The sequence below is a fragment of the Carettochelys insculpta genome, chromosome 2, assembly GCF_033958435.1.
Source record: "Carettochelys insculpta isolate YL-2023 chromosome 2, ASM3395843v1, whole genome shotgun sequence".
NCBI lineage: Eukaryota > Metazoa > Chordata > Testudines > Carettochelyidae > Carettochelys > Carettochelys insculpta.
In genome coordinates, this window is record NC_134138.1 from 65,020,303 (window position 1) to 65,038,727 (window position 18,425).

The 18,425-nt window shown below is 40.7% G+C and overlaps 1 protein-coding gene across 2 annotated transcripts in view; it reads left to right on the forward strand.

Annotated features, from left to right (window-relative positions):
* The window catches only part of NCOA2 (nuclear receptor coactivator 2), a 271,933-nt gene that overhangs the window by 242,938 nt on the left and 10,570 nt on the right, over positions 1-18,425 (forward strand). For both annotated transcript variants that reach the window (XM_074987101.1, XM_074987102.1), the window contains 7 exons: positions 3,946-4,111; positions 5,867-6,145; positions 7,559-7,636; positions 8,221-8,455; positions 11,114-11,291; positions 12,288-12,486; positions 16,836-16,925. In XM_074987101.1, coding sequence (XP_074843202.1) covers positions 3,946-4,111; positions 5,867-6,145; positions 7,559-7,636; positions 8,221-8,455; positions 11,114-11,291; positions 12,288-12,486; positions 16,836-16,925 — 1,225 coding nt within the window. The remainder of the gene's footprint in view (positions 1-3,945; positions 4,112-5,866; positions 6,146-7,558; positions 7,637-8,220; positions 8,456-11,113; positions 11,292-12,287; positions 12,487-16,835; positions 16,926-18,425) is intronic.

Here is an 18,425-nt window from a genome sequence, read left to right on the forward strand (position 1 = left end):
CAAATGACTGGAAGACGGCCAATATAACGCCAATATTTAAAAAAGGCTCTAGAGGAGACCCTGGCAATTATAGACCGATAAGTTTAACATCAGTACCAGGCAAATTAGTAGAAACACTAGTAAAGAATAAAATTGCAAGGCACGTAGAAGAGCGCGAATTGTTGAGCAAAAGTCAGCATGGTTTCTGCAGAGGGAAGTCGTGTCTAACTAATCTGTTAGAATTCTTTGACGGGGTTAATAAACATGCGGACAAGGGGCACCCAGTGGACATAATATACCTAGATTTCCAGAAAGCCTTTGACACGGTCCCACACCAAAGGCTTTTACGTAAATTAGGTGGTCATGGGATAGGAGGAAAGATCCTTTCATGGATCGGGAATTGGTTAAAAGACAGAAAACAAAGGGTGGGAATAAATGGTAAATTTTCACAATGGAGGAGGGTAACTAGTGGTGTTCCCCAGGGGTCAGTCCTGGGACCGATCCTGTTCAACTTGTTCATCAATGATCTAGAAAATGAGGTAAGCAGTGAGGTGGCAAAGTTTGCAGATGACACCAAGTTGTTCAGGACAGTCAAAACCAAAAGGGATTGTGAAGAACTACAAAAAGATCTCAGCAAACTGAGTGATTGGGCAGCAAAATGGCAAATGAAATTTAATGTGGGTAAGTGTAAGGTAATGCATAACCCAAATTACACGTACTACATGATGGGGTCAAATTTAGCTACGACAGATCAGGAAAGGGATCTTGGAGTTATAGTGGATAGTTCTCTGAAGACATCCACGCAGTGTGCAGCGGCATTTAGTAAGGCAAATAGGATGTTAGGAATTATTAAAAAAGGGATCGATAATAAGACAAAAGATATCATACTTCCCCTCTATAAAACTATGGTACGCCCACATCTTGAGTACTGCGTGCAGATGTGGTCTTCTCACCTCAAAAAAGATATATTGGCATTAGAAAAGGTTCAGAAAAGGGCAACTAAGATGATTAGGGGCTTGGAACGGGTCCCATATGGGGAGAGGCTAGAGAGACTGGGACTTTTCAGTTTGGAAAAGAAGCGATTGAGGGGCGATATGATAGAGGTATATAAAATCATGAATGGTGTGGAGAAAGTGAATATAGAAAAATTATTTACCTTTTCCCATAATACAAGAACTAGGGGACACCAAATGAAATTGATGGGTAGTAGGTTCAAAACTAATAAAAGGAGATTTTTCTTCACACAGCGCACAGTCAACCTGTGGAACTCCTTGCCGGAGGAGGCTGTGAAGGCCAGGACTCTATTAGGGTTTAAAAAAGAGCTCGATAAATTTTTGGAGGTTAGGTCCATAAATGGCTATTAGCCAGGGATAAAGTATGGTGCCCTAGCCTTCTGAACAAGGGCAGGAGATGGATGGCAGGAGATAAATCACTTGATCATTGTCTTCCGTTCTCCTTCTCTGGGGCACCTGGCATTGGCCACCGTCGGCAGATGGGATGCTGGGCTGGATGGACCTTTGGTCTGACCCAGTATGGCCGTTCTTATGTTCTTATGTTCTTATCTTCAGGCTTCTTGCCCTCAGCAAATTACCAATTGGGGGCCCAACTGTGAAAAATATGAAGCACCTTCAGTAATGTCCCTAATCATTTCATTGTTACTTCTCTGGTAGCTTGTTGCCTGCAAAGATTAACCTTCCGTAATGTGGCAAAATAATTATCTTCAGGTTCAATATTTTACTATTGCATTTCGTTCAGATAAAAGAATTAAGTATATCACAAGCTTCAATTGTGATATAATAGAATATATGTAGCCTTTGAGTCCACATCCAACTTCCCTTCACCTTTTGTGTAAACTACAGTTTTTGATCTCGTTTTTTTTTTTTCCAAGGGATCTAAAACACCAACAATTATTTTGTACATTGCGGCTAACAGCTGACAATGGCTCACATCCCCCATCTGATCTGACTTGTTATTAACCCTTTTGATAAGTACTGTTGATACTGGGCCATTTCCATCTTGCTGAATAGACCTCGTCGGCTCTGGCCCTCTCCCTTTTCTAGGACCCCACTCTTTAAATACTCCTCTGTAACCACCCCCCCACTCATGCATCTGATGAAGCGGGTCTTTGCCCGGGAAAGCTTATGCTCCAAAATATCTGTTAGTCTATAAGGTACCACAAGGCTTTTTGTTGTTCTCTATTTTGTACACTGTGATTTGGAAATAGTTTATTATTGTGTTATTTGCCAGTCCCCTTTCATGAAGTTGGTATGTTTGTATCATCTCTTACGGATTAACTTTCACAGTTTTTTAATTATTATGTTTTACCTGCAACACAAGTAGGTTGGAAATTACAGTCAGGACCTCACTGGTCTGGCACTGTCGGAACCTGACTGGTCCCAAATGAGGGAATTTGCAGGACCAGGGAGGTCTCCTGCTTCCACCCCCCTTCTCCCTGCTTGTAGGTCCACTTCCACCTTGGCCTTCAGCCCCCATCAGTCCTGCACTCCAGACAGGCTGCTGTCATCCCTAGATGTGAGGTCAGATGATCCTACGGAGGCCAGGCTCCAATAACCAGGACTACACCGCTAGGCTTTCAAGCCCAGAATTCTCTGGTCCAGGAACAGTTGTGGTGCTGCCAAACTATGGATGTTCCCCAACCAGAAAGTCTAAGTTTTGGGAACTGCAGCCTGTGTGTCAGATGAGTAGTTAGTTGTCTTTTTTTTTTTTTTTTTTTTTTTTAAAAAAGTTGGCTTAATTAGTCCCAGGAGTCAAATCATACAGTTCGCTACAAAATTAATCATTCAGAAAATAATATAGTTGTATAGGTAACCTTTGAACATTAGCATCAGTATGTACAAAATACATGAATTATTTCTGTTTGATGGTCAAAGTTTTAATATAGTATTTTTGTTTCCTCCTGTATATTTGTATCCAATCACAATTTCTTTGTTAGGCCACTCCCACTAATAAATTTAACAAGAGTGTTTTCTTTAATGAGGTTGCCTGTTGTGTTTGACACCAGCTTGGGTAAAGGTTGTGGGCTCTTTGTATTGTTTTTTTCCTCTAAAAATATTTCTAATTCCATGGGGAAGTGAGTAGTATTAATCATCTTGAGAAAATTAAAGTGCTCTTTAGTATATTTTATTACTTTGCTGAGTGAATGGTTATGTCATTGGTCGTATCCCCTGTAATATGTTTTCTTTGACTAGTCTGGCACTATTGCTCTTAACCTTCACTTTAGTGTGGAGATTAGACTCCCACTGGAAATAATAATTTCATTATGGACACTAACATGATGCTCACAGGTTTCCTATATCTTCTCAAACCTGGATGTATGGTAAGGGGTGTGCTGTGAGTGTTATTCTGTAGAATAGATCTGCTTTTGCCCCCAAAGTCTGATAGAAGGCTTGTCAGAAATTGCATTTGATAAAATATTCCTATGCTAAATGTACGGTAGTGCTTTGGGTGAACTTGCTGTTCCAATATTCATTAAATGTATTTTACCTTGACTTCCATATTCATTTAGTAATCCCATTCTGTGAAGTTAATTCTAACATAGCATTGGCAATATTTGTTTTTCCCTCTGATGCACTCAAGAAATCCTGGTAACTTCATGTTTTGGAATTAAGCAAACCAGTGAGAAGAAAAAAGCAGTCACGTAGCACTTCAAAGACTAACAAAACAATTTATTAGGTGGTGAGCTTTTGTAGGGCAGACCCGCCTCATTTTGTTAGTCTTTAAAGTGCCACGTGACTGCTGTTTTGTTTTGATAGAATACAGACTAACATGGCTCCCTCTCTGTCACAGTGAGAAGTTAGCAAACAAAATTTGGCAGTTATGGAAATAATTTTTACCTGGAATCGGTGACTCATTACCTCAATTTGTGAGAAATAATAATTTATCCACATGAAGTGAATACTGTTCTTCCAACTCCTGTTTATCATGGTTGTATTTGTGTCTTCACAGGCCACCATTTGGCAGCTCACCAGATGACTTGCTGTGCCAGCATCCTTCATCGGAGTCACCAAGTGATGAGGGAACTCTCCTGGATCAGCTTTATTTGGCACTAAGGAATTTTGATGGTCTAGAAGAAATTGACAGGGCACTTGGAATACCCGAACTGGTTAGCCAGGTATAGTTCATACTGCCGAATTCTAGAGTACTAGTTAATGGTTGAAATCCCTTGAAAATGAGAGGCAACAATTTATGTGTGCAACACACACACTCTGGGTGGAAAACAGCAAAATTTAATATTCTAATTGGTAAAAAAAAGAATTACCAGTATATTTACATGGCCAAACAGATTTCATGTATGTTAGTGCCTCCTTTATTTATGTGCCAAGAGCTGACTTAAGGGCTCTATATTCTGTCTGCAACAGCGATTTCATCATAACTACCTAAAACAATATAGTTTGAGTGTTAGAATTGTGCCTATATGCACTGTGGTAGTGGTTCCTTAATCAGTTATTTGTATGCCTTTTCCCACAATTGTTTTTATTAACTTTCAGTTAGGTCTTGTCAAATATAAAAATGTTACACAGTGCTAATTAAAATAGTTTCCAGTGTGGTTCCAAACTCACCTGTACCAATGTTTAACGTTTTGAGATGGGTTGGTACTTGTGACTCATCTGTGAAGCATACTGTGGCCATTTCTTTTTCCATTTTTCAGAACTCGGCCTTCGAAATAACCCTGATTTGACCTTTTCTTTCTCTGCATCTGTTCCTTTATGTATGAGCTTTCAAGTGGTACACTAAGGTTGATAAAATCCTGAATGGGACTTGAGAAAGATACACCTGTGGATATCTGATATGATGAAAATATGGTATTTCATTAGGGGCAAGATGTTGGTGAACATTTCATTAGGTGAAACATTCAGCCTCTATCTGTAAGAAGCCCATGTGGGAGTAAGTAGCCTAAAGAGCAATTTATCTGAAGAAAAATTATACATAAATATATAATTAACAAGTGTCTCCATGGAAATGATTTTAAGACTTCTACAGATTTAAAGGAAGCTTTTAAATTTAAGATGTTAAGACTCTGTAAAAAGAATAGTCTCCTTCAGAAGTCCTTGCTTTTATGGATAAAATGTTTATCTTTACTAGGGTTCTTAGCTTCAAGTTAGTTGATTGCCAGGGTAAACTACTGAGCAGTCTAGAATAAACTTCAGATGACTGTAACCTCCCCCAAATGTTTGTAGAGTGTTCAGAATAGAGCCTTTAGAAATATGTCAGCAGCCTTGTGTTAATTGTCACTCTGGTAACTTGAGGTAAAAAACTTCCATGCAGGCCTACTCTAAGAAAGATAGGTACTTAGCCTTCATTTAAATGAGGCCCAATGAGAACTGGGCCTTTAATTGGCTTTGGCGCCTTTGAAAATATAAGGCATTTATGTTGCAAATAGTATATCAGCTTGATAACACTGAAACTATTTTTAAAATCTAATTTTTTTCACTATTTGTATATTTGTTTCTCTTTGAATTTCTTCCAATTTCAGTGACAAAAATAGGCTAACCCAAGCTGCTTATTATTTTCACTTTTACTTCTCCAGCTTTAGCTTTATACTGCAATGTTTGCTTTGAAAAGACTGCCGAGAGCGTCTCCTTCCATTGGAATGTGGAATGGGTTTCTTTTTGCCCCCTTTTTTTTGTGGCGGGGTGGGGATGGAGGTTGGGGAGGAGTCATGGATACAATTAATTAATGTTAAGTTTTGTTTTAAAAAATCAATAAAGAATATTTACCATTCTGTTACCTGTCTGTTGGGTCAAATTTATCTCTACAGTGTCCCATTAATAGTGGCATAATTTTGTGGGAAAACTGGCTTTCTAGACTGGAACAGTCTTGTTCAGAAATACATTTTTTATACATTTTGGTTTATATGTTTCTGCAGAGCCAAGCTGTAGATCCAGAGCCATTCCCAAGTCAGGAATCCAGCATCATGATAGAACAAAAGACACCGGTTTTCACTCAACAGTATGCTTCTCAGGCTCAAATGGCCCAGGGTAGTTATACACCCATGCAGGACCCAAATTTTCACCCAATAGGACAGCGGCCTGGTTATGCAACGCTGCGTATGCAACCTAGGCCTGGTCTGAGGCCTGCTGGTATAGTGCAGAACCAGCCAAATCAGCTGAGACTTCAGCTTCAGCATAGACTCCAAGCACAACAGGTATTTTATGTTTATATGTTATCTACCACTGGTTCGGTCAGATTATGGTAATGTAATTTGATGTTCAAATGTTCGCCAAGCTTGGCAGTTTGATTGCAAAAGTTTCACTACCAATCAGCATAACATCGTCAGTGCGCAATAGATTTTTAATAAAAGTCCTCCCAGACCGGTCTTTATATAGTCTTTTGCATGACCCTAACCAATGGTTGGTTTTAACTGGTTGCTTACGGCCGACCAATCATCATTAACCATGTGTTCATTAGGTGTTCTTTTTCTGTTATCCCTTAGTCTCATAGGTTTAAACACAAGGTCTAAATCAACATGCCGATTAATTGAGTCCTTTCCAGAAAACCGCACCTCTAGAAATGCCCTTCCTTGCCTAAATCCTGTTTTTCCTGTACCTTTCACATTATTGAAATCAAATTTATGACCAGTGTTGGCCTCACGTAATGAAATCAATGACAGAGGATCATGTTGTTTCACAGCCATTTGATGTTCATGTATACGTGTACGTGTAGGTAATGTAACTTACTTCAGAATAAATACATCGCCTTTAGCTAGCTCCGAATACACTAATTCTTAAACATATATTCCCTTCAGTTTGAACCTCTCTAGTCCAGATTCCTCTCATCTGAATCTGGCATGGTTTTAGTTAGCCCGATGACCACTTATTCTAGGTGTAGCCAGGTTTCCCAAATGTTTGCTTGTAGCCACCATTCCTGGCTATCAGTGTTCCATGCTGCTTAGCTGTAATTTACCCCTAAATGTCTTCTAAGAGCCCAATAAGCAGTGGAAGTGTGGTAATGTGCTAGGAAATATTGACCTCCCGTGGTCCAGCAAATTCTCTCAGGTCCTGAGGGTGCTGGATGAAAGGATCAAGCTGTATTAGATTTATTCCTGTTGAATTCCACAGCTGAAGTAGAGATTATCGTCCATAATGACATTCACTGGATGTCTCTGTCTCATACCTGTTGTCTCTGTTCTCCTTCTTGACCTCTTCTGCACCACTGCTGGCCTCTCATTATCTTTTCTGTCATAATGTGGTGCTAAAAATGTGCCTAGTACTCAAATCCTGATCTCACTAGCCCTGAGTACAGTGCTGTAATGATGTCTTTTGCTGTATGGACTCTGTTCTGTTATATTCAAAACACCATAAGCATATGCTTGTTTTCTGAATTGCTGCCAGACTCCTAAACACTTTCTTTAGTTATTGATTCTAGTTTTTGACTACTTGATTTCCTCATTCCTTTTGCCATATATGGTTTACTGATGTGAGTTGTAGTGGTAGTTGGGAACTTGAGAGGTCATCAGGTTTAGCTCCTATACTCAGAATTTTTGTTTGTATTCATTTTCTGTGCAGGTTCCTTTGTTTAGTATTCGTCTTCTACCTTCATGTTTATTTTGTTTGTTTAGAATCGCCAGCCACTGATAAATCAGATCAGCAGCGTATCCAATATGAACCTGTCCTTGAGACCAGGCGTACCTACACAGGTGAGAGAGCTGGTATTGTAGGTATTTCTGTTTTGTTGACTGCACTTTTCACTTGCCCCAAGTTTGGTTTCGCCGGAACCTTAGACTCTTCAATTTAAATATGGCAATAATACATAGTAAATGCAACCAATTGTAAGACAGACAATGTAAATAAAACAGCACAACTAGAAATTATAGTATTTGTTTTCAGGTTTAAAAAAAACAAAGTCAGCTTGTTACACTCCTAAAGTCCTTTTCCCTCTCTAACATGTGGTACCTTGTTTCCAGGAGTGAGGAAGGAATGGTGATAAAAATACATTTTAACCTGAGTTCCTCACCTCAGACGAAAAATGCCGTTTGAACGGGACAATTCTTTCCAATGATTTGTGAATTTAAACTTGTAGTATGAAAATTATCCATGTTAATCTCTGTTTAGTTTTGGAATTTTTCACCCCCATCAGAACTAATGCTGAGAATTTCACCTTCTATCTAATTTTATAGCTAGGCATAAGTTGAGGAAAGAAACTTGAATGTTATTCATTCTGATAGAGGTGCCTCTGTACTTAATTCTGTGTATTGATTTGCAATTGTCCTTTTCTCTATAGGCACCTATCAATGCACAGATGCTGGCCCAGAGGCAGAGGGAGATACTGAGTCAGCACCTGAGGCAACGACAGATTCATCAGCAACAGCAGGTGCAACAGCGGACTCTCATGATGCGAGGACAAGGTTTGAATATGTCACCCAGCATGGTGGCCTCTGGCGGCATACCAGCAACCATGAGCAACCCACGGATCCCACAGGCAAATCCACAGCAGTTTCCATTTCCTCCGAACTACGGTACTGGACTTACCTCACCAGCACTTTTCACCAGTTCTTGTTCTCCAGTGTCCCCAAGTCCTGAGTAACAGCTCATTTTCACAGCTCCTTGCATGCATCCCAGAGGTGTCCAGTTAATGAGGGAATGATGGGAGGATGCTCGGGCCTGTCATGAGTCCTTAAATGCAGAGCAATGCCTGCCAGTTTCTCAGCTCAGGTATCTCCTTTCCAAGCACAGAACTCCTTTGTTGAAGGGCAGAGGTTTGTGTATATACACAAAGCGATAAATATTCTATTTACGTAGAGGGGCTTCAAAGGGTTTGGTTTGTGACTAAAACAAATAAATCAATGTATACTGCAGCAGTAGAGATAAATATACACATGCTAATTGTTGTCAGTACTGTGGGATAGAATGAAATTGTGCAAGAATCATTTGGAAGCAAAACTGTTGATGATCTCTTATCAGTATTATATTGATTTATTTTATATGTTGATTTTGAGAGATTAGTTTACGTTAGGTGTGTAACTCTAATATTTCATGTGCATGTATTAATGTCAAATTAACAACATAACTGTTGACTTCTAGTTAACTGAATTTAGCTTAGTATCAGAAAAGATTTGCTCATCCCTGTCTCCAAATGTATATGCAAATAGCAGCCAATGTCGTTATGCCCTTGTATTTAACTATGCAGTTTTCAGCTTTGTTCTGGGGGTGGACAGGTCAGATACATGAGAAGAGGAAAAGTCAAGGCTGTGTATGTATGATATGCTGTAACAGTTACAGGTATTAGCTGCCGTAGGTGGGGAAGCGAGCAGGGCTGCTGCAGCACCCCCAGGTTTTGCACCTTGCTTCCCACAGCTGGGGGCTGGCCCTGCTGGTAGTTCCTCCAGCCCTGGTTCCCAGCCTCCATGCAGCCCCATGGGGTCCTGCCAGCTACTGGACCTCAGAGTTCCGCTACTCACTGGCCCTGCCATAGGCTCTGTAACCCACTGGCCTGCCAGCCTCAGGATCCTGCTGCTGGCACAGGGCTCTGCGGTTGTCCCCAGCCTGGGGCAGTGAGGGTTGCCAACTATCCTGGACTGGGTGGACGAGATGCCATTTGCAGCAATGGAGTCCGGTCCAGGAGGTTTGGCAACCTGATCTCAACAGGTCTGAAGGTAGGAGTGCAAGTCAGCACCCCCACCCCAAAAACAGTTCCAGCACCACTGTAAGGTGCCTGTTTCTGCGACTATAGCTAACAAAAAATCATTGTGCCTGAGGCTGAATTTTTGCGTTTCCTGTCTCCCCTTCTGTTGTTGTTCTTGACACCAGTTTCTACTCAATAAGATATTGTACCTTTCATCCATTGATTTCAAATTGCTTTACAAAGGTAACTAAGCATTATTATCCCCATTTGGTGATGCCTCCGTTCTTGTCAAAGGTCACGCAAAGCATCAGCGGAAAAGCTGGAGCAGACCCTGTGTTTACCGACTCCCAGGCCAGTGTCCTCTTCACTGGACCATGTTTCCTCTCTGAGCATTAAAATATCTATTTGTGCAAACAGTATAATCTGAGGAGATATTTTCTACTCATTTTGGGGGGAAAGAATACCCTCTGGGGAGGTTTCTTTTGATCTACTCTGGATTGGACTGTGTGTGTGCCTTTTAAGCTATGGATTGGCAGACTTATAGGTTGTCAGAAGTCAATTTTATTGCAGCCCAGACACAGGTTCAGATGATAACTGTGCATATTTCCTTTTTGATAAAATTTGTGGTGGAATATTAAGATTTATGGTGAGGGAGAAAACTGAGACTGAGCTGTTTTAATGAGTGTCTTTGTATTTGAGGAAGATTCTTTTTTCCCTCTGCATCCCAAAATGTAGTTTTTTTGTAAATATTAAAGATTAGAGATGCTTAGTGAACTTGTTTGCAAGGCTGACTTGCTATGCAAGTTGCATTCTGACTTTCAAGCAGATTTATGCTGTGGGAGGAAGCAAGCAATTCTGTTACATTCTGTTAATTTGTTGGTAATGTTAACGTGAGGTGCATGGGTGACCTTGACACTTTTGGTAATACATATTGGCCTTTTCCAAACACAAGTTTTCATTCATTTTGTTTTACCAGTGGATGCCCCTGTGTGGATTCTCTCATTTCTTATTTTTAGAGAGGCTTATTTTGGTCTAGTATAAACCTAGTCCTGACTGACTTACAGTAAGCCATAATAACCGTGGTTAAAAAGAAAATGGGTATGTCTACACTGCAATAAATAGCCTCAGCAGCAAATCTCAGAACCCAGATCAGCTAAATGTGGTGCACAGACCTTGGGCTTCAGGGCTAAAAATAGCAGTGTAGGTACCAGGCTGAGGCTGGAGCTTGGGTTCCAAGGCCCAGTTTCTGTTGTTGCAGTTTTATTGCCTTGCAGCGCAAGCCCCATGAACCTGCAGCAAGAAATAATACCGTTAGCCAAAGTACAGCTGTGAGATGATTGTTAGTAGGTTACAAATGTATCATTTAGTTGGTAATGTGCTGTTGCTGTCTTTGGTTCTGTATTAAGGTCAACCCATATGGATTGCAGTCGATATGCAGGGGACTTTGCAAAAGCATAAGCATCTGCCCACATAGATCCCCCCGCAAAGTCAGGACTTCGAGTTGTATTAGTTCAAAGCATATAGTGACTCAAAATTATGTTTTCTTCTTTAGGAATAAGTCAACAACCTGATCCAGGCTTCACTGGGGCAACAACTCCACAAAGTCCACTGATGTCCCCAAGAATGGCTCATACTCAGAGTCCTATGATACAGCAGTCTCAGGCTACTCCTGCCTATCAATCCTCTACAGAGATGAATGGGTGGGCACAAGGCAGTATGGGTGGAAACAGGTAAATCTATGAAAATACCAATGCTGTAATTTTATTATTAATGTCTGCTTTGTGTTGCTCCACTTAGTGTTCATGAGAGAAGTATTTGCATTGTCTCTACTCTGCTCACTAGACATCTTGTGCTCATTCTGCTCTAATAGACCTATTACATAATTTTTAAATTTTGTTTTACTGTGTGTAGTGATAATCTACTAAAGGTATCTTAGTTATACTACTTGAGTACCCGTATACTCTGCAGAGAAAGGCCTGATGTGTGAATAGTGTAATACATATAAGATATAGTGGAAAACTTTAATGTGTCCTGCACTTTGAAAAGTCTGTTTCTACATGCACTGGATTTCTTAGAAGGCTTGGAAGGGGATTTTCCACAATTTGTGGTTCCTCAGTTGTTCCAGGCTCTTGCTCATAAATACGAAAGACCTCGGCCCTGGGCTTTATGTTGTGCTGGCCAAGTTTTCAAAACATTATGCTTGAAGTTTTTCAGCAAAAAAATGCTGCACAGTTGCATGCCTACACTTGCGAGTCCTCTTGCTATAGCCGCACATTTGTCTTGTATTCATGTGTGCCCATGGCCTCTGACAATTGTCATGCAAAATGAGCATGAAAACTTACCAGCCCAGATGCTAAATATATTTGATTTCCCCTGTATGATGATTATAATAATTGGGGAAAAAAACATCTTACATCCTCTCGAAAAATTCTTTGTCCCAGGCTGCTTTAAACTGACATAGCAAGTAGGAAAGCAGATTGGTACACTCCGCCACATTAACTCCATGTGTGGACAAGGGCATGCATTATTCTGCACAGACATGAGTCCTTCAAGTTTGCACACTGATTCTAATGCCTGCAAAGCAGCTGTCCTCGGAAGTTAATGTGCATCATATGTCTAAATTTTAGTCTGAGAAAGATTGGGCAAGAGTGTGATTTGTTCGTGGTAGCAGCATTCTGAGTGTGACGTGTTCCTTTTTTCTCCCCACCCGCCATTCTTTGCTATAGCATGTTTTCACAGCAGTCCCCTCCCCATTTTGGGCAACAAGCAAACACCAGCATGTACAATAACAACATGAACATCAGTGTATCCATGGCAACCAACTCAAGTGGCATGAACAACATGAACCAGATGACAGGGCAGATCAGCATGACCTCAGCGACCTCTGTGCCTACATCAGGGTTGTCCTCCATAGGTCCTGAGCAGGTGAGAATTTAATGACCTCAGATGACATGTGGAGGATGTACTTGACTTGTCATTTTTCTGGGAAGTTGAGATTGACCGTAACAGCTAGCTTATTTTGAAAATGGCCTATTAAAAAGAAAACCTTCAATTCTAGCTCTGCATTCAAAGGACTGGATGACTAATTCACCTTTCCCATCTGGTGTTCTGATTCACATCCACCACCACAGTAGTTAGTATCTATTTGGTAACTCCACAGCTTCCGTGGCATGAATTTGATTTTCTACTTCAGTTCCCAGTAGATGGGTTTCCTCAGCACAGTTACCACTTACTGGTTCCTTTCTTTATCCTCTCAGCAATGGAGCCAAGGGCAGAATGGGCTTAATTGTGGCAAGGGAGAAAATTGGGACTGCGTTGTTTTAGTGGGTGTTTGTGTGTTTGGTAGAGATTCGGTTTACGCTTGTACTTTTCTTTGGGGCTGTTTATGTAAAATACATTTTTTCCTCTGTAAGATGTACATAAGCAGCAAAATAATATTTCACTTTCAGTTTTATCCATGGGCATCTCCATGATGAAAGTTGCACATTAAGTTACAAAGGGCTTGAGAAAAGATTGTCTCAAATTATCAAATAATGTGATATTTGGGGGAAAGAAATTTCATTTAGACAATACACAAGCTTCAAATGAGGTTCAGTGCATTATAACCACGTAAAGCAATAGAAGAAAAGAGTAGAGATTTCAAGGGGACAACAGTGAGAGCAGGGTGAATAGAAGGTTTTCTCTTGTTTTTTTTCATTTAAGTGAATGCCACTTCTCCAAGCCAGAACTTTATACTATTTAGATGAGTTCTAATAGTTTCTATCTATTCTTTAGTATCATCAGCAACACATCAGTCCTCTGGTGGTTGATGGTCCTCAAAATAAATATTTAATTCCCTTCCTCCCCACCATTATGTGGGGAACAAGAGTCTCAAGGTTATTTGAAAATTCTGGTCTCACAATTTGTAGTATTTTTGAAAGTCTGACTTTCAAGCTATGAAGCCAGAGCAGGTGGTTGCAATTTCATTGCAATACTAAAGAACATGGTATGAAAGATCTGGGGGGAGTGTTTATTTGGCCAGAGCTTTCTTTACCTATTTGATTTTCCACTTTACTCCTTATACTCATTTTTGCTTGGCCATCCTGTTGTTGTTTAAGGAAGTGCTGCCTGTTTGGAGTTTTGAATTGTATATAGATTTACTTACTAGGATGCTTGAGAACTGCTTAAAATTTCTCAACAATGCAGGCAGGGCTTTGCACCATGTTAAATGAACCATTAATTAGCTGTCTACTCAAAGTTTGCATTTTTCAGTGTTAACTTACTTCGTACTCAGATGCTTTCCTGCCCAGATGAAAACTGACCTGCTGTTTGCTAAGAATTTGTTTTCAAAATATTGTTTAAAGATATCTGGATTGTTGTGCATATAGAATCAAAGAAACAAGTGGAGAAATTATTAGAGACATCATATTGCAAATATTACACAAGGTTCAACTCAATTGGCTGGAAGGTATAGTAACCTGCTTCAAAGCAAGAGGATGTCAAATGTGTCCACCTTTTTTTTTTTTTTTTTTTTGTGGAGGGGAGGAGGGAATTGGGTTTAATACCTAGTAACACAATTAGATCTGTCTTTTCATGGCATCATCTTTAAAATACTCTCTAATACTCTGGGAGAACCTTCAGCTAAATGGAACAATTATGAATTTTTATATCACCTTGTTTCTCTTATAAAACATGAATTGTAGTCAGAAAAGTTACTATGCCAAAACTGTGTTTTTTGTTTGTTTTCTTTCGTTGATTTCCAAAGAAGATGTGACTCGTTTACAAGGCTACTAATTATTTGTCTAACTGCCAACACCACCAACTAGTGTGCTGGCATCACCACTGGCAGTAGTAGTAATTCTGCAGTTGGAATATGACTGATAGTCATGTTGACATTGTACAAGGCATACCAGAGTCAGCTTGCTTTTCCATTGCTGTGCTGCCTCTTCAGTAACGGTATAAATCTTTGCTATGCATGAATCCTATTGCTTTCTTTGTTACAAATATTTGTTTGGGATTTATTTAGATGTGACTTGATTTTTCACAACTTAAATTGATTCCCAGTTCTTTCCCCACACTTTGGAACAAAATAGAAAACATGTACACTAAGCCATTGCATGTTACAACAAATCTGCTGCTGCATCACTGTCAGTGAATGGATATACTGCTCAAGTACAAATGTAGTTGTTTAATCCAAAACACAAAGTCTGAGTTGCAACACTCACCAGGCCCTTCCTTTGCAGAACATAGTTCAACAGCATCTGTTTTTCAATAGACATTGGAAAAAACCCATTCCTCTGCGTGTTGTTGAGTTGGAAAAACCTTCCATGGCAAGCCTGGGGGCTTAAACCTCCAATTTCTGGTTTAATGCTAAAAAATAATTCAACTTTTACCCTTCTAGTGGAAAAAGGGAACTTTCTGAGTGTGAGCTGCCTGTACCCTATGCAGGACTGTATTCCTCATTCTTTGCAGCAAATGTTCCACTCTCCCTGCTGATGCCTATCACTTTGTTGTTAACTGGCAGTGAATAAATAGCAATAGAGACCCCACTAAAGTAGCAGCTGAGAGATTAGTGGTATTTGTCCTCCTTCTCCTCTTGCTGCCGCCAAAACTATGGTGAAGCAACAGAACCTCAGGCTTACCTGACATCTTCTAACCAAACACTGGCCTACTATGGCTAATGGCCCAAATCTGGATCCAGGAATAGGATCCTCCCTCTTTGGAATATCTGGGGTGACTTCTAAGTGATCCCTTGCTCCTAGGGGGGTGCAGCCTTGTCTAGTGCGTGGCCTGCATGAGTGTGGCTCTCCTTCATCTCAGTGGGCCACAAGAGTATCATAAGCAAGAGGGTCTCCAGGCTAGGGCAGTTTTGCTAAGTTGGCTTGCATACCTAGAACCTATGGGGCGTGTCAACTGAACCAATGCAGCACTTTAATTGGATGCGGAGGGAGCCCCTGGCTCTCACAGTGTTGTGAGCAATCAGCACACACCACACTTCACACGACCTTGCTTTAAGTGCTCATCACTTTTGTAAGACCAGTAGGAAAAAACAATGTGGATGAAAACCAGGAGAATCTGATAACCCCGCACCTGGGCAACAGTAAATAAAATGATCTGTGTGCCACACATAGAATCCCAATGGGCTGCCTACAGCCCTTGGGCCACAGGTTGCTCACCACTGCCCTAGACATTGCTGGGGGCCACCCCTCATCTTGTATAATAGCTTCACTCTAGCAAGAGTGTGGTAAGTTTGTCATGAGCTATCTCTGCACATGAATCCTCTTATATGGTGTGGTGAAACACACAGCTTCAATAGACTCTGGTCCCTCTGCTCAATAAATCACATTCAGGCTGCTTCTGTGCTCACCCCTCCCATCGGAGGTGGCATGGTAATGAGGCAATTCAAAGCAGGCTAATGAGGTGCTAACGTGCATATTTGGCACCTCATTAGCATAAAGGCAGCTGCGCGAATTTCAAAGTGCAGACTTTGAATTGCAAATTGACAGTGTAGGTGGGGGCAGCATCAAAATAAGTGCCCCACTTCGACATTCCCTTACTCCAATCTAGTTTTGTGGGCGTAAGGGGATGTCGAAGCAGGGTGCTTGTTTCAAAGCTGCCCCATCTTCACTGTCAATCTGCGCTTTGAAATTTATGTGGCCACTATTATGCTAATGAGACACTGAATATGCATGTGAGCACCTCATTATCCTGCTTTGAATTGCCTCATTACCATGGCACTTCCAACAGGAGGTGGCATGTGTAGAAGCAGCCTCAGTTTGTCCAGCTGCAGCATCACCTGCTTGCCTAGGAGCAAGGAAAATGTAACATTTGTACATAAACAGCATTACTGGGATGCAGCACCCATGATTTCTCATGGTGCCTCCCTTCCAAAACCTGTGTGGTGATGTATCGGTGCTGCCCCTGTCAATGAGATTCAGAAGACAGCAGGTAATATCAGGCCCTTCCCAGCAGGCGTCTTGTCTGATAATGACACCAGCTTCATAATTAGAGCAGGGTAAGAAAACGCAGGATACAGGATGACAATACCAGGAGAGGAATCTTTTTGTCAGTCAGGAATGATAATGTGGATCAGGTGCGCTCCCCTGCAGAGAGCGAGAAGAGTGTCGTTTTTTTATAGAGGCCGCTCTCCAGTTCTACCTTGGCTTCAGAGGTGAGGGGAAACAATGTACGTTTGGAAAACAGGCCGTTGATTTCTAATGCTGTCTTTTTACATTCCTGTCAAATTCCTCAGCATGCTTGTGAATTAATCTGCTTCTCTGTCTCATTATAACTAGGTTAATGATCCTGCTATGAGGGGAGGCAATCTTTTTCCAAACCAGCTGCCTGGAATGGATATGATAAAACAGGAGGGAGATGCGTCTCGGGTAAGAAATCTCTGTCTGTCTGTGTCTCACTCACATGCACACAAAACCAACTAAACCATGAATATTTGATGAACTAACACGTGTACAGGTGTCTTGTTTGGCAGAGCAGAAGGTATCTCGGGTACAAGTGGTTTTTCTTTTTGATAACCAGTGACTTAATCTTTCTTTCTCTAGACGGTATTTTTAAAAGGCTTTTAGAGTAAGTTGTATTTTTAATTTGGTGGGAATAGCTATATTAAGGATTTTAGTTTAAATCCCAAATGGTGTGTTGTACCAGTATTCTATATTTTTCCATGAACATTGATTGAGGTGACACAGACAAATCAGCTCATAAAACTTCCATTCGTAGTGTACTTGGTTTTATGGCGCAATGATACAACTGTTTGCAGAAGACAAAGGAGGAAAGGTATCAATGCTGATTTTTAGATCCACTATTTCAAGTGGAATAGTGTTTGTGTTACTCCTCTTTTCATTGTGTTGTCATTGTGGTAACATTGTTCCGCTGTGTTGTCATTAGGGCAACAATTTCAAGTATTATTGAAGTTGTTATTTACAGACAGTACATGCTCCAAGGATAGTGAGGGTACCAACCTGACTAAACACAAATCTCCAGCACTTACTCCACCTGTTAGCACCCACTTGGGACAAAACTATTTTGCAGTCCAGGCAGTAGTAACATGGAGAAGCTACTGTAGTTGTTTAACTGGCTATAGTCCAAGGAGGTGGCTTTTGTAAGTGTCCTGTCACAGGAAAGATCGTCATTAAAAACTGTCTGCCTTGGTTCAAAGAAAGCTTTTACCACAGATGTGTTACTTTGGGATTTTGGGATGTGGTTTGATTGGAACCAGGATATCATAGTATCAGAGGGGTAGCCATGTTAGCCTATATCTGCAAAAACGATGAGGAGTCCTGGAGCACCTTATAAACTAACATATTTTTTTGGAGTATAAGCTTTCATGGGCAAAAACACACTTGGTCTGATGCCTTGTAGGCAAAGACCTACAAAAAACTGAGAAGGAGCTGTGGCTCTTCGTTATAATCTCTGCCTTTCTGTTTGAACATACTGGAATGTCCACGACGACCTTTCAGGCTGTTTCCAACAGCTGTGAAGTATGGCAGAGGTTATAACCGAGAGCCACAGCTTCTTCTCAGTTGTTTGTAGGTCTTTGCCCACAAAAGCTTATGCTCCAAAAAATCTGTTAGTCTGTAAGGTGCCACAGGACTTCTCATTGTTTTTTCAAGATACCTGATTTTCTCTGTGTGATCCAAACATCACATCGGTGGAAATTCATACAACAGGTGTTCAGTATCAATAGAAATGTCCTTGCCCACAAGACTTCAAATCAGATACTACTCAGTGTATTTAGTTTTCAAATGATTTTAAATCCATTTTGATGCCCTCAATGTGTAGCTAGAATACCATATGTTAAGCAGGGATTGTTCTTCTTTAGTATGATCCCAAAGCACCATCTAGTGGCTAATGTGTTAATTATCATACCT